Source organism: Bombina bombina, chromosome 3 (genome assembly GCF_027579735.1).
Source record: "Bombina bombina isolate aBomBom1 chromosome 3, aBomBom1.pri, whole genome shotgun sequence".
NCBI lineage: Eukaryota > Metazoa > Chordata > Amphibia > Anura > Bombinatoridae > Bombina > Bombina bombina.
The window spans coordinates 637,159,859-637,176,772 of NC_069501.1; the positions used below are offsets into that span (position 1 = coordinate 637,159,859).

Sequence of the window (16,914 nt, forward strand, 5' to 3'; positions counted from 1 at the left end):
ACGTTTTATAGCATAACGTTTTTTTGGTAAGGGTTAAGTATTGCTTTCCTTGTGGGGCAAACTTAGCTGACTTGTTGGGATGCTTTTATCATAAAATTGGGATAATTTTATTGTTTTAAAGCAGTTTTGGAAAAATTGTATGCTTTTTTTCTCTTAAAGGCGCAGTACCGTTTTTTCAGATTGTTATTTTTTTAACTAAATAAAGTGTTTTCAAGCCTGTGGTCATTACTAGCCTGTTTAACATGTCTGACGTTTAGAAGCCATTGTGGAACCCCCACTTAAAATGTGTCCCTCATATACTGAAAGGGCCTTACATTGCAAAGAACATATTTTAGCTGATAAAAGTATGTCTCCGGATGGTTCTCAGTCAGAAGAGAATCAGGTTATGCCATCTACTTCTCCCCAAGTGTCACAACCTTTAACGCCCGCCCAAGCGACGCCAAGTACTTCTAGTGTGTCTCATTCTTTCACCCTGCAAGATATGGCCACAGTTATGTCTACTACCCTCACATAGGTATTATCTAAACTGCCTGGTTTGCAGGGGAAGCGCAGTAGGTCTGGTATTAGAGTAAATGCTGAGCCCTCTGACTTTTTATTGGCCATCACCGATGTACCCTCACAATGTTCTGATTTGGGGGTGGGGGAATTGCTGTCTGAGGGAGAGCTTTCTGATTCAGGAAAGATGTTCCCTCAAACAGACTCAGATATGACGGCCTTTAAGTTTAAGCTTGAACACCTCCGCTTGTTGCTCAGGGAGGTTTTAGCGACTCTGGATGATTGTGACCCTATTGTAATTCCACCAGAGAAGTTGTGTAAAATTGATAGATATCTAGAGGTCCCTACTTACACTAATGTTTTTCCGGTCCCTAAGAGGATTTCGGACATAGTTACTAAGGAATGGGATAGACCAGGCATTCCGTTCTCTCCCCCTCTTACTTTTAAGAAATTGTTTCCCATATCTGACACCATTCGGGATTCGTGGCAGACGGTCCCTAAGGTGGAGGGAGCTATTTCTATACTGGCTAAGCGTACAACTATACCTATTGAGGACAGTTGTGCTTTCAAAGATCCTATGGATAAAAAATTAGAGGGTCTTCTAAAGAAATTGTTTATTCATCAGGGTTTTCTTCTACAACCTATAGCGTGCATTGTTCCTGTAACTACTGCAGCTGCTTTTTGGTTCGAGGTTCTAGAGGAGTCTCTTAAGGTTGAGACCCCATTAGATGATATTTTAGATAGAATTAAGACTCTCAAGCTAGCTAATTCTTTTATTACAGATGCCACTTTTCAACTGGCTAAATTAGCGGCAAAGAATTCTGATTTTGCCATTTTAGCGCGTGGAGCGTAATGTCTTAAGTCCTGGTCTGCTGATGTGTCATCAAAATCTAAGCTATTAGCTATTCCTTTCAAAGGTAAGACCCTATTCGGGCGTGAACTGAAGGAAATCATTTCCGACATCACTGGAAGAATAGGCCATGCCCTTCCTCAGGATAAGACAAATAGAATGAGGGCTAAACAAAATAATTTTCGTTCCTTTCGAAACTTCAAAGGTGGTCCCTCTACCTCCTCACCTGCCACAAAGCAGGAGGGGAATTTTACTCAATCCAAGTCAGTCTGGAGACCTAACCAGACCTGGAATAAAGGTAAACAGGCCAAGAAGCCCGTTGCTGCTACCAAGACAGCATGAAGGGGCACCCCCCGATCCGGGACCGGATCTAGTAGGGGGCAGACTTTCTCTCTTTGCTCAGGCTTGGGCAAGAGACGTTCAGGATTCCTGGGCTTTAGAAATCGTGACCCAGGGGTATCATCTAGAATTCAAAGGTTCTCCTCCAAGGGGGAGTTTTCATCTTTCACGTTTGTCTGTAAACCAGACAAAAAGAGAGGCGATCTTACGCTGTGTAGAAGACCTATATACCATGGGTGTAATCTGTCTTGTTCCAAAAGCAGAACAGGGGCAGGGGTTTTACTCCAATCTGTTTGTGGTTCCCAAAAAAGAGGGAACCTTCAGACCGATTTTAGATCTCAAAATTCTAAACAAATTTCTCAGAGTCCCATCCTTCAAGATGGAGACCATTTGGACAATTTTACCAATGATCCAGGAGGGTCAATATATGACCACCGTGGATTTGAAGGATGCGTATCTTCACATTCCTATCTACAAAGATCATCACCAGTTCCTCAGGTTCGCCTTCCTGGACAAGCATTACCAGTTTGTGGCCCTTCCTTTCGGGTTGGCCATGGCTCCCAGAATTTTCACAAAGGTGCTAGGGTCCCTTCTGGCGGTGCTAATGCCACGGGGCATAGCAGTGGCGCCCTATCTGGACGATATCTTGATTCAGGCATCAACTTACCAGCTAGCCAAATCTCACACGGACATTGTATTGGCTTTTATAAGATCTCACGGGTGGAAGGTGAACATAAAGAAGAGTTCACTTGTCCCTCTCACAAGAGTTCCATTCCTAGGAACTCTGATAGACTCGGTAGACATGAAATTTTTTCTGACGGAGGTCAGAAAATTAAAGATCTTAACCACCTGCCAAGCACTTCATTCCATTCCTCGGCCGTCAATGGCTCAGTGTATGGTGGTAATTGGACTAATGGTAGCGGCAATGGACATAGTTCCGTTTGCTCGCTTGCATCTCAGACCACTGCAACTATGCATGCTCAGACAGTGGAATGGGGACTATGCAAATTTATCTCCTCAGATAAATCTGGATCAAGAGACCAGAGACTCTCTTCTTTGGTGGTTGTCACAGGATCATCTGTCCCAGGGAATGTGTTTCCGCAGGCCAGCATGTGTCATAGTGACGACGGACGCCAGCCTATTGGGCTGGGGTGCAGTCTGTAATTCCCTTAAGGCACAGGGTGTGTGGACTCAGGAGGAGGCTCTCCTTCCAATAAATATTCTAGAGCTGAGAGCGATATTCAACGCGCTTCAGGCGTGGCCTCAGCTGGCTTCGGCCAAATTCATAAGATTCCAGTCGGACAATATCACGACTGTAGCGTATATCAATCATCAAGGGGGAACAAAGAGTTCTCTAGCGATGATAGAGTTTTCCAAAATCATTCGATGGGCAGAGACTCACTCTTGCCATCTATCAGCAATCTATATCCCAGGAGTGGAGAACTGGGAAGCGGATTTTCTCAGTCGTCAGACTTTTCATCCGGGGGAGTGGGAGCTCCATCCGGAGGCGTTTGCACAATTGATTCATCAATGGGGCACGCCAGAATTGGATCTGATGGCATCTCGTCAGAATGCCAAACTTCCTTGTTACGGGTCCAGATCAAGGGATCCTCAAGCAGTACTGATAGATGCTCTAGCAGTACCGTGGTCGTTAAACCTGGCTTATGTGTTTCCTCCTTTTCCTCTCCTTCCTCGTCTGATTGCCAGAATCAAACAGGAGAGGGCTTTGGTAATATTGATAGCACCTGCGTGGCCACGCAGGACTTGGTATGCAGATCTGGTGGAAATGTCATCTCTTCCACCTTGGAAACTGCCATTGAGATAGGACCTTCTCATTCAAGGTCCGTTCCAACATCCAAATCTAGTTTCTCTGCGGCTGACTGCCCGGAGATTGAACGTTTGATTTTATCTAAGCGGGGATTCTCTGAGTCGGTCATAGATACCTTGATTCAGGCTCGAAAGCCTGTCACTAGGAAAATTTATCATAAGATATGGCGTAAATATCTTTATTGGTGTGAATCCAAAGGCTACTCATGGAGTAAGATCAGGATTCCTAGGATTTTGTCCTTTCTCCAAAAACGATTGGAGAAGGGGTTATCAGCTAGTTCCTTAAAGGGACAGATTTCTGCTTTGTCAATCTTACTGCACAAGCGTCTGGCAGATGTCCCAGACGTTCAGTCGTTTTGTCAGGCTTTGGTTAGAATCAAGCCTGTGTTTAAACCTGTTGCTCCGCCATGGAGTTTAAATTTAGTTTATAAGGTTCTTCAAGGGGTTCCGTTTGAACCTATGCATGCATTCCATAGATATTAATCTTCTATCTTGGAAAGTTCTGTTTTTAGTTGCTATCTTCTGCTCGAAGAGTTTCTGAGCTATCTGCGTTACAATGCGACTCGCCTTATCTTATATTCCATTCTGATAAGGTGGTTTTGCGTACCAAACCTGGATTCCTTCCCAAGGTTGTTTCTAATAAGAATATTAATCAGGAAATTGTTGTTCCTTCTCTGTGTTCTAACCCTTCTTCTAAGTCCAAGTTACATAACTTTGACGTGGTTCGTGCCTTGAAGTTTTACTTGCAAGCAACCAAGGATTTCCATCAAACATCTTCTCTGTTGTCTATTCTGGAAAACGTAGAGGTCAAAAAACTACGGCTACCTCTCTTTCTTTTTGGCTGAAAAGCATTATCCGTTTGGCATACGAGACTGCTGGACAGCAGCCTCCTGAAAGGATTACAGCTCATTCTACTAGAGTGGTGGCTTCCACATGGGCTTTTAAAAACGATGCTTCTGTTGAACAGATTTGTAAGGCTGCGACTTGGTCTTCCCTTCATACCTTTTCCAAATTTTCCAAATTTGATACTTTTGCTTCTTCGGAGGCTATTTTTGGGAGAAAAGTTCTTCAAGCAGTGGTGCCTTCTGTTTAGGTATCTGTCTTGTCCCTCCCGTTCATCTGTGTCCTGTAGCTTTGGTATTGTATCCCACAAGTAAAGGATGAATCCATGGACTTGTCGTATCTTATAGAAGAAAAGTAAATTTATGCTTACGTGATAAATTGATTTCTTCTGTGATACGATGAGTCCACGGCCCGCCCTGTCAATTTAAGATAGATTATATTTTTTTATTTAAAACTTCAGTCACCTCTGCACCTTTTAGTTTCTCCTTTTTCTTCCTATACCTTCGGTCGAATGACTGGGGGGTGGAGTCAAGGGAGGAGCTATATAGACAGCTCTACTGTGGTGCTCTTTGCCACTTCCTGTTAGCAGGAGGATAATATCCCACAAGTAAAGGATGAATCCGTGGACTCGTCGTATCATAGAAGAAATCAATTTATCAGGTAAGCATAAATTTACTTTTTTCTCCATTTCCCTTCTGTCACATGACTGGGGGTTGTGGGTAAGGGATTTTTCTCCAACATAGGTGTGTCCGGTCCACGGCGTCATCCTTACTTGTGGGATATTCTCCTCAACAGGAAATCGCAAAGAGCCCAGCAAAGCTGGCCATATAGTCCCTCCTAGGCTCCGCCTACCCCAGTCATTCTCTTTGCCGTTGCACAGGCAACATCTCCACGGAGACGGCTTAGAGTTTTTTGGTGTTTAAATGTAGTTTTTGTTCTTCAATCAAGAGTTTGTTATTTTAAAATAGTGCTGGTATGTACTATTTACTCTGGAACAGAAAAGAGATGAAGATTTCTGTTTGTAAGAGGAAGATGATTTTAGCAACCGTTACTAAAATCGATGGCTGTTTCCACACAGGACTGTTGAGATGAAGTAACTTCAGTTGGGGGAAACAGTGGGCAGACTTTGCTGCTTGAGGTATGACACATTTCTAACAAGACTTGGTAATGCTGGAAGCTGTCATTTTCCCTATGGGAACCGGTAAGCCATTTTCTTAGTTTAAGTAAAAGAATAAAGGGCTTCATTAGGGCTTAAAAAACTGGTAGACATTTTTCTGGGCTAAAACGATTACTTTACTAAGTATATTTGGCAGATTATTACTTTTAATAGTTGTTAAATCTTGGGGATTGTTTTAATAAAAACGGCAGGCACTGTATTGGACACCTTTTTCACTGGGGGCCTTTTCTAATCATAGGCAGAGCCTCATTTTCGCGCCACTAATGCGCAGTTGTTTTTGGAAAGCATGGCATGCAGATGCATGTGTGAGGAGCTAAGAACCACTGAAAAAGCTTATAGAAGGCATCATTTGGTATCGTATTCCCCTCTGGGCTTGGTTGGGTCTCAGCAAAGCAGATTCCTGGGACTGTATAGGGGTTAAATGTAAAAACGGCTCCGGTTCCGTTATTTTAAGGGTTAAAGCTTTCAAATTTGGTGTGCAATACTTTTAAGGCTTTAAGTTACTGTGGTGAAATTTTGGTGAATTTTGAACAATTCCTTCATACTTTTTCACATATTCAGTAATAAAGTGTGTTCAGTTTAAAATTTAAAGGGACAGTAACGGTTTTATTGTAAAACGTTTTTTGTGCTTTGTTGACAAGTTTAAGCCTGTTTAACATGTCTGAACCATCAGATAACGATGTTCTATATGTATGAAAGCCAATGTGTCTCCCCTTTTAAATATATGTGATATATTTGTGTCATAATGTCCAAACAAAGTAGGGATAATAATGCCATAGATATGATATTGCCCAAGATGATTCCTCTAATGAGGGGAGTAAGCATGGTACTGCATCATCCCCTTCTGTGTCTACACCAGTTTTGCCCACACAAGAGGCCCCTAGTACATCTAGTGCGCCAATACTTATTACCATGCAACAATTAACGGCTGTAATGGATAACTCTATAGCAAACATTTTATCCAAAATGCCTACTTATCAAAGAAAGCGCGATTGCTCTGTTTTAAACACTGAAGAGCAAGAGGACGCTGATGATATCTGTTCTGACATACCCTCACACCTATCTGAAGGGGCCAGGAGGGAGGTTTTGTCTGAGGGAGAAATTTCAGATTCAGGAAAAATTTCTCAACAAGCAGAACCTGATATTGTAACTTTTAAATTTAAATTAGAACATCTCCACGCACTACTTAAGGAGGTATTATCTACTCTGGATGATTGTGACAATTTGGTCATTCCAGAGAAATTAGGTAAGATGGACAAGTTCCTAGAGGTTCCGGTGCCCCCCGATGTTTTTCCTATACCCAAGCGGGTGGCGGACATAGTAAATAAGGAGTGGGAAAGGCCCGGCATACCTTTTGTCCTCCCCCTATATTTAAGAAATTATTTCCTATAGTCGACCCCAGAAAGGACTTATGGCATACAGTCCCCAAGGTCGAGGGGGCGGTTTCTACTCTAAACAAACGCACTTCTATTCCTATAGAAGATAGTTGTGCTTTCAAGATCCTATGGATTTAAGGTTAGAGGGTTTGCTTAAAAAGATGTTTGTTCAGCAAGGTTACCTTCTACAACCAATTTCATGCATTGTTCCTGTCACTACAGCTGCGTGTTTCTGGTTCGAAGAACTAGAAAAGTCGCTCAATAAAGAATCTTCGTACGAGGAGGTTTTGGACAGAGTTCAAGCTTTTAAATTGGCTAACTCTTTTATTTTAGATGCCGCTTTGAAATTAGCTAGATTAGCGGCGAATAATTCAGGGTTTGCTATCGTGGCGCGCAGAGCGCTTTTGCTTAACATCCCTTTCAAGGGTAAAACACTGTTTGGCCCTGACTTGAAAGAGATTATTTCAGACATCACTGGGGGAAAGGGCCACGCCCTTCCTCTGGATAGGTCTTTTAAGGCTAAAAATAAACCAAATTTTCGTCCCTTTCGCAGAAACGGACCAGCCTCAAATTCTACACCCTCTAAGCAAGAGGGTAATACTTCTCAAACCAAGCCAGCCTGGAGGCCGATGCAAGGCTGGAACAAGGGTAAGCAGGCCAAGTCACCTGCCACTGCTACCAAAACAGCATGAAGTGTTGGCCCCCGATCTGGGACCGGATCTGGTGGGGGGCAGACTTTCTCTCTTTGCTCAGGCTTGGGCAAGAGATGTTCAGGATCCTTGGGCGCTAGAAATAGTTTCTCAAGGTTATCTCCTGGAATTCAGGGAACTACCCCCAAGGGGAAGGTTCCACGGGTCTCAATTATCTTCGAACAGGCATTCTTACACTGTGTAGAAGACCTGTTAAGCATGGGAGTGATTCATCCTGTTCCATTAGGAGAACAAGGGATGGGTTTTTACTCCAACCTGTTCATAATTCCCAAAAAAGAGGGAACATTCAGACCAATTTTAGATCTCAAGATTCTAAACAAGTTTCTAAGGGTTTCATCGTTCAAAATGGAAACCATTCGAACGATCCTTCCTACCATCCAGGAAGGTCAATTCATGACCACGGTGGACTTAAAGGATGCGTACCTACGTATTCCTATCCACAAGGAACATTTTCGGTTCCTGAGGTTCGCCTTTCTGGACAAGCATTACCAGTTTGTGGCACTTCCATTCGGATTAGCCACTGCTCCAAGGATTTTCACAAAGGTACTAGGGTCCCTTCTAGCGGTGCTAAGACCAAGGGGCATTGCAGTAGTACCTTACTTGGACGACATCCTGATTCAAGTGTCGTCTCTGTCAAAAGCAAGGGCTCATACGGACATTGTCCTAGCTTTTCTCAGATCTCACAGGTGGAAAGTGAACATAGAAAAAAGTTCTCTGTCCCCGTCAACAAGAGTTCCCTTCTTGGGAACAATAATAGTTTCCTTAGAAATTAAGGTTTTTCTGACAGAGGCCAGAAAATCAAAACTTCTAAGCTCTTGTCAGGTACTTCATTCTGTTCTTCTTCCTTCCATAGCGCAGTGCATGGAAGTAATAGGTTTGATGGTTGCGGCAAGGGACATAGTTCCTTTTGCACAAATTCATCTAAGACCATTACACCTGTGCATGCTCAGACAGTGGAATGGGGATTATACAGACTTGTCTCCGACGATACAAGTAGATCAAATAACCAGAGATTCACTCCGTTGGTGGCTGACCCTGGACAACCTGTCACAGGGAATGAGCTTCCGCAGACCAGAGTAGGTCATTGTCACGACCGACGCCAGTCTGGTGGGCTGGGGCGCGGTCTGGGAACCCCTGAAAGCTCAGGGTCTATGGTCTCGGGAAGAATCTCTTCTCCCGATAAACATTCTGGAACTGAGAGCGATATTCAATGCTCTCAAGGCTTGGCCTTGACTAGCAAAGGCCAAATTCATAAGGTTTCAATCAGACATCATGACGACTGTTACATATATCAACCATCAGGGGGAAACAAGGAGTTCCCTGGCGATGGAGGAGCATCCGGGGGAGTGGGAACTCCATCTGGAAATCTTTGCCCAAATAACTCAATTATGGGGCATTCCAGACATGGTTTTGATGGCCTCTCGTCAGAACTTCAAGGTCCCTTGTTACGGGTCCAAATCCAGGGATCCCAAGGCGACTCTATTGGATACAATAGTAGCACCTTGGATCTTCAACCTAGCTTATGTATTCCCACCGTTTCCTCTCATTCCCAGGCTGGTAGCCAGGATCAATCTGGAGAGGGCTTCGGTGATCTTGATAGTTCCTGTGTGGCCACGCAGGACTTGGTATGCAGACCTGGTGAATGTGTCATCGGCTCCACCATGGAAGCTACCTTTGAGACAGGACCTTCTTATTCAGGGTCCATTCGAACATCCGAATCTGGTTTTCCTCCAACTGACTGCTTGGAGTTTGAACGCTTGATTTTATCAAAGCGTGGGTTTTCAGATTCTGTAATAGATACTCTTATTCAGGCTAGAAAGCCTGTAACTAGAAAAATTTACCATAATATATGGAAAAAATATATCTGTTGGTGTGAATCTAAAGGATTCCCATGGAACAAGATAAAAATTCCTAAGATTCTTTCCTTTCTACAAGAAGGTTTGGAGAAAGGATTTTCTGCAAGTACAGATCTCTGCTTTATCTGTTTTACTTCACAAAAGGCTGGCAGCTGTGCCAGACGTTTCAGCGTTTGTTCAGGCTCTGGTTAGAATCAAGCCTGTTTACAGACCTTTGACTCTTCCCTGGAGTCTTAATCTAGTTCTTTCAGTTCTTCAAGGGGTTCCGTTTGGACCCTTACATTCCGTAGATATTAAGTTATTATCTTGGAAAGTTTTGTTTTAGGTTGCAATTTCTTCCGCTAGAAGAGTTTCTGAGTTATCTGCTCTGCAGTGTTCTCCGCCCTATCTGGTCCATGCAGATAAGGTGGTTTTACGTACTGAGCCTGGTTTTCTTCCGAAGGTTGTTTCCAACAAAAATATTAACCAGGAGATAGTTGTACCTTCTTTGTGTCCGAATCCAGTTTCATAGAAGGAACGTTTGTTACACAATTTGGACGTTGTCCGTGCTCTAAAATTCTATTTAGAGGCTACTGAAGATTTTAGACAAACATCTTCTTTGTTTGTTGTTTATTCTGGTTAAAGGAGAGGTAAAAAAGCAACTTCTACCTCTCTTTCCTTTTGGTTTAAAAGCATCATCAGATTGGCTTTTGAGACTGCCGGACGGCAGCCTCCTGAAAGTATCACAGCTCACTCCACTAGGGCTGTGGCTTCCACATGGGCCTTCAAGAATGAGGTTCCTGTTGACCAAATTTTTTTTAAATTATATACTTTTGCTTCTTCGGAGGCTATTTTTGGGAGAAAGGTTTTGCAAGCCGTGGTGCCTTCCGTTTGGGTGACCTGATTTGCTCCCTCCCTTCATCCGTGTCCTAAAGCTTTGGTATTGGTTCCCACAAGTAAGGATGACGCCGTGGACCGGACACACCTATGTTGGAGAAAACAGAATTTATGCTTACCTGATAAATTACTTTCTCCAACGGTGTGTCCGGTCCACGGCCCGCCCTGGTTTTTTAATCAGGTCTGATGAATTATTTTCTCTAACTACAGTCACCACGTTACCATATGGTTTCTCCTATATATATTTCCTCCTGTCCGTCGGTCGAATGACTGGGGTAGGCGGAGCCTAGGAGGGACTATATGGCCAGCTTTGCTGGGCTCTTTGCGATTTCCTGTTGAGGAGAATATCCCACAAGTAAGGATGACGCCGTGGACCGGACACACCGTTGGAGAAAGTAATTTATCAGGTAAGCATAAATTCTGTTTTCTTCATTCACCTAAACTTCACCTCCTCCATGCACCGAAGGCAAAGAGAATGACTGGGGGTTGAGGGTAAGGGAGTGATACTTAGCAGTTTAACTGTGGTGCTCTTTGCCTCCTCCTGCTAGCCAGGAGTGATATTCCCAACAGTAATTACTCAAGCCGTGGACTCCCCATATACGGAAATAAATACATTTATCAGGTAAGCATAAACTTTGGGGGGGTTTCTACGTTTTCCACGTTTCCACACCGTTTACCAGCTTTCCGGTGTGTGTTTTGGCGTGATGCCAGTATGACACGCGTCTCCTGTCTTATGTACATTATTTAAATAACAGGTAAACTGTGTACTTCTGCATCTCTGCTTTCATAATTTTATTAAAAAAAAATCAGAAGGTGTTTTTCCCTTTCTTTGAAGCTTTTTTGTAGTTGGGGATATTACCGTTTAGCTGTATGCTAGTTCTTTTCTGCACTTTACTTCTGTACAAGTTCCTTAACATTTATGGAGCCTTCTGACTCTCTCACTAAGTCTTCCTTAGAAGCTGGGTTATGTGAACACTTTTCTTCAGTGTTAAATGTTATATTGTTTTTAAGCTGATCTCAGGCCATTTTATGCATTACATTTATTAAAATTCTAATGCATTCTGACCTATCTAATTCTGCTTTTGCTTCTAAGGGTGTTACTGCTGCTTTTTATTGTTTTTACAGGTGAATCCTACTGAATCCTGGAATCAAGGATTTTATACAGTATTCTGCTTCTGAAATGTAAGCGTAAAAAATCATGTAAGAATGTACCTTCTATTAGGTATAAGTCTGCTGGAGTTAATGTTTATATTTATGGAGCTGCTGTGTCCTCAGAGGAAGAAGTTTGGCTCTGTTGATCAGGGCTTTACCGCTGGTTTATATATATATATATATATATATATATATATATATATATATATATACTGTATATCCTGTTTAAAACCTGTTTTTTTCATAGGTTAAATCCTGTGATATATTTCCTATACCTGATGTGGTCTCTGAGATTGTTCTAGAGATTGGGTTTAGCCAGGTATTTATTTTTAATCCTTCCGCAAGGTTTAAGAAAATGTATCCTATTTCAGCTTCCAATGTTAAATTTTAGGAAAGTATTCCCAAAGTAGATGGGTCTGTTTCTACTCTGTCTTTACATACCTCTATTTCCTTTGGGAGATAGAATCCTTTCAAATGTTTTATTTTTTTTAAGCAGGTTATCTTTTTAGAATAGTAGTATCTATTACTGATATGTATGTTGCTTCTTTCTTTTGGTTTAATAATCTTTTTGGGCAATTTACGGACAATTCTCCTAGTAAAGATTTTAAACCTTTCTGGCAAATGTGCTTATGCTTTTATTAAGTGTTATGTCAAAGCATGTTTTTGGCAAGTACTTTCTAGGGCTTTTTTGTTGAAATCTTGGTCTGCTGACATGGTTTCTAAATACAAACTTTTATCTCTTTTTATATTTCTGGTTTGAATTCTATTATCATTTATGTGATGGAAGGTAAATGAGCTCAGGGCTATAACTACAGGGGTAAATTGTAATCTCCTAATCTTTTTTATTATTTTCCTCAGAACAGGGCAGAAATCGGATTCCTTCTCTCGGAAGCTGGGTTTCTCTGGGTCTGTCTGGAAGACAAGTTGTAACTGGAACATGTCTGAGCAGTGCAACTAATCTACTCCCTTTTCTCAGTTTACATAAAGGTGTGGATCTTGTTCCAAAGACTCTGGTTGGGGACATGTTAAGCCTTTTTCTGTAAGTTTGGTTTTAGTCTGTTCAAGATCCATAAGTTTTTTAATATAGTCTCCCAGGGTTAATGAATAAGTTTCAGAATGAGTCATTCCTGGGAAGGTTTTTTTGGCCCCTTTAATTCCTGTGAAGGCTCAGGCCTTTTCTAGTCAGTTTTAGTTCTAGAATGTATGGGAGTGATTGTTTCTGTTCCTTTGTTGGTACAGGGAATTGGGTTTTATTCTAACCTTAACCTCTTCTGTAATTCTTTATAGGAAGGAACTTTCATACCAGTTCTGGATCTAAAGGCTCTGAACTAATCTTTTAGAGTTTTTATTTTCTAAATAGTGACTAATTGGATTTTTTTCTGTCTTTTATTTTGCAAGGACAGTTTATGTCCATAATAGTTTTATGGTATGTTTATCTTCATGTTCCTATTCTCTAGGAACATCATCAGTTTCCTTTGTTTGCCTTTCTGGTCTATCATTTTTTAGTTTGTTGCTCTATCGTCTGTATTCCGTTCCCAGAATGTTTTCCTAAGTCTTGGGTACCCTTTTGTCTGTAATCAGAACTTAGGTTATTGCAGTGTTGCCTTTTCTGAAAGTTTTTTTTTATTTAAACTTTTTTTTCAGCATCATGTTTGGAGAAATATTTTTTTTCCAAAGAGTTCACTGGTTTCTCAGACTAAGATTGTTGTTTCTCAGATTCAGTTTCCATGAATCTTTCCTTGACAGTTTTAAGGAGTATGAGGCCAGGGTCCGCCCGTCCAAACCTTCTGTTTCTTTCCCCAAGTTGCTCTTTGCATGGAGGTGTTAGGTTGCATGTTGGTTGCTTTGAATACTATTCCTTCTGCTCACTTTCTCCATAAAGCCTCTTAAGCTTTGTATGCTTCGGCCATGATGCAGGGGTCCTTACTCTGCTATTCCAAGGATTCATCTAGATTTCAGATCAAGCCAGTCTCTGTCTTGGTGGCTGAATCATCAGTTTCTTTCGCAGGGGACTTCTTTTGTTCATCCTACTAGATTTGTATTCTTTATATATACAAATCTTTCAGAATGGGGGGCTGCCTAGGGGTTTCAGAGAGTCCAGGGTATTTTGGTTTCCTCAGGAGTGAGGTTTCCTTTTTTATATTTTTGAACTGCAATTTCAGAGTCCTTCAGAGTTGGCCTCTTTTTTGAAAGGGAGTTTTATCTCCAATTTCAGTTTGGCTATGTTTCAGCAGTAGCATATGTCATTTATCAAAGGGGAACTCTCAGTTCCCTGGCCATGATGGAAGTATTGTGAATCATTTTCTGGGCAGAAGTCAATTGTTGTTCATATTCCTTGAGTGAACAAGTAGTTCTGATGGCCTTTTGTTTCATTCTTTTACTTTCTAGGTACTGTGTGAAGTCAGTGGATCCTAAAGCAGTGTTTGCTTAGACTGTTTTTTGCAACTCTGGTTTTTCTTTTCAGGGTGGTTGCCTAATCAGTCCAGCAGGAGCATCTGTTTTTCTATTTGCTCCAAATTGTTCTTGTAGTTTTTGGTATGCAAATCTAGTTCAGATGTCCAGTTGCCCTTTGTGGGTCTCTTGCTTTGCATTTCAGATTTTTCGTCTCAAGGTCTGGCTTTTCATACAGGCATCAAACCTCTGATTGCACAAAGATTGAATGATTAGTTCTTAAGCACAGAGGGTTCTCTGATTCTGTTATTGAGACTTAGATACAGGTTTGGGAGCTTGTATTTAGGATGTTTTATTATAAGGTTTAGAGCAGTGTTTCTCAACTCCAGTCCTCTGGACTCTTAATAGGCCAGATTTTCATTATATATTAACTCGAGCACCAGTGAAATAATCATCTTAAAAGTGAGAGAAGGTTAGTAACCATGGTTACTGATCAGCTGATTATTTCACCTGCGCTCTAGTTAAGATATAATGAATATCTGGCCCATTAATTGCCCTTCAGACTGGAGTTCAGAAACACTGGTTTAGAGCAGTGTTTCCCAACTGCAGTCCTCAAGTACCCCAACAGGCCTGGTTTTCATTATAGCTGAACCAGTGCACAGGTGAAGTAATCAGCTGATCAGTAACCAACCTGCTCTCATCCATCAGCTGATTATTTCACCTGTGCTCTAGTTCAGCTATAATGAATACCAGGACTGTTGGGGGTACTTGTGGACTGCAGTTGGGAACCACTGGTTTAGAGGGCATTTATTTATTAATTTAATAACCATGTTTTTTTTTTCCTGGTATTCTTTTAGAATTCCTAGGGTTTTTGTTGCAGTTTTTGCAGGAGGGTTTGGATATGGGTTTATCTGCCAGTTCTTTTTGAAGGGTCAGATTTCAGCTCTTTCGGTTCTTTCCCTTTGGAAGATTGATAATTGTTCAGCTATTCATAGCTTTTTCTAGCTTTTGCTAGAATTGGGTCTATTATTAAGCCTGTTTTCTCCTTCTTGGTGTCTTATTTTGGCTGTGATGGATTTGCAGGCTTCTCTTTTGAGCCTATGCATTAGGGTTTGTCTCTCTTTTTTTCTGCTAGAAAGAGTTTTCTTAGTTATCTGCTGTTTTAAGTGATCTTTCCTTATTTTATTTTTTATTTTTCTTGGACTAGATTTGTTTTCTTTCCTAGTGTTGTATCATCTGTCTGTATCAGACAGGAATTTGCTGTTAAGGCATCAAAGTGTTATATTGACACTACTATAGTTTTCAGACAAACTTCTAGTTGTTTGTATTATTATCTGGTTATAGGTAAGAGCAGTAAGCTTCTGCCATTTCTTTGTCTTTTTGGTTAAGACATCTGTTCTATAGGTCTTTTTTTTTGGAGGCAGGTTAGTCTCCACCTCAATGGATTACTGCTCATTATATTAGATTGTTTGCCATTTATTGGCCTTTTATTTTACTTATGGACTCCACTGCTTGGGTATTAGTTCCCATGATTAATTGATTGTGGACTCTCACCACCTGTGTTTTTACCTGATAAATTAATTTATTTCATGGTATGAGAGTCCACGTGACACAACACCCTGTGTTTTCTCATGTTTTTTCCCCCTCATTCTATTTGCTCTTGATTCTTATTATTATCAATTATTTGTAGAGCGCCAACAGATTCCGCAGCGCTATAAACATATATATATACAAGATAACATTTATTGGGATAAATGGTTAAAGAGCCTTGCCGAGAGTCGCACTCTTGACTGTCAGCTCTTATTAAGGTGATCTGCAAATAGTTGGACTCTTCAGCTTACATGCTAAGGGGGTTCATGGCAGATAGTAATGGAGGAGAGGAACTGGTATTAGGAGAGGTTAGTGTAGGTTGAATGCATCTCTGAACAGTAGAGTCTTTAAGAAGCGCTTGAAGCTTTCAAAACTAGGGGAGAGTCTTGTGGAGCGAGGCAGAGAGTTCCACAAGATGATTCTTTCCCTACCTCTTTGGCTTGGCTATATGTCAGACTGAGTTGCCAGTGAGATGGGAGGGGTTTTATAGAGTTCCTTGGGTTTGGGAATCTTTGCCGCCTCCTAGTGGTAGGGAAGAACAATTTCCAGGAATAATGGATTGTTGACTCTGACCACCATGAAATAAATTAATTTATTAGGTAAGCATAAATTGTTTTTCCGTCTATATTTCTAATCATGCATTTTTATATGTTTACACTTTATTTTTAATATATATTTAAATTTTTGTAGTCTAATCCTTTGTGCGTATTAACCCTTTGACAAATAATGTTATACAAGCATAGATGCTGGTGCCTTTTCTTTTGCATGTATTATTAACATTTTTAAACATTACAAATTATTTTTTTAGATGCTGGAGAAATTGAAAGATAGATGGATGCACACTGGGTTGTGGGAAAATTTGGAAATGATCAAGATAGTCATTACAGAGCCACAGGGAGGAGACAAAACTGACTTCGACCGGTTACTGCAGACATATTATAATGCAATACGATATAAGGGGGAAAAAGGTAGGCATGGTGTAAGTGAAGAAAATTGTCATTAGTATATTGTCAAATGTTATATCATATACACAATGTACAATAGTAAGTAATATGTAAATGGAAGAGAGAAAATTCATTAGGGCGTTCTTCCAAATTTTGCTTGCATGAACAGAAAACAGTCAAACATTTTAACCGCACCAAAGACCAAATTTCTGCCTTGCCTTGTTGTTCAAGAAAAGCTTTTTTTTCCTAGATCGAGATGAAGCCACAGATCTTGTGAAATGGGCCATGTTGATCTGCTTAATGTCTTCACTGTTGAGTCTTATACTTTTGTGGTCTATATGTAAACATCGGGTTTGGTACTTTTCTATTATGTATCCATTAAGGGCACAGTAAACACCTTTTAATTATGCAGCATTTCTGTTGTGTTGCTATAGAATAACGTGTAGAATAACATATCAACCAAGTATAAAGGTTTCTAAAACAAATTA

At 41.0% G+C, this 16,914-nt stretch overlaps 1 protein-coding gene across 1 annotated transcript in view; it reads left to right on the forward strand.

The window, feature by feature from the left end:
• BRIP1 (BRCA1 interacting helicase 1) overlaps nt 1–16,914 on the forward strand; it is a 1,071,924-nt gene that overhangs the window by 905,817 nt on the left and 149,193 nt on the right. Inside the window, exon 15 of the mRNA XM_053707344.1 lies at nt 16,291–16,450. Coding sequence (XP_053563319.1) covers nt 16,291–16,450 — 160 coding nt within the window. The remainder of the gene's footprint in view (nt 1–16,290; nt 16,451–16,914) is intronic.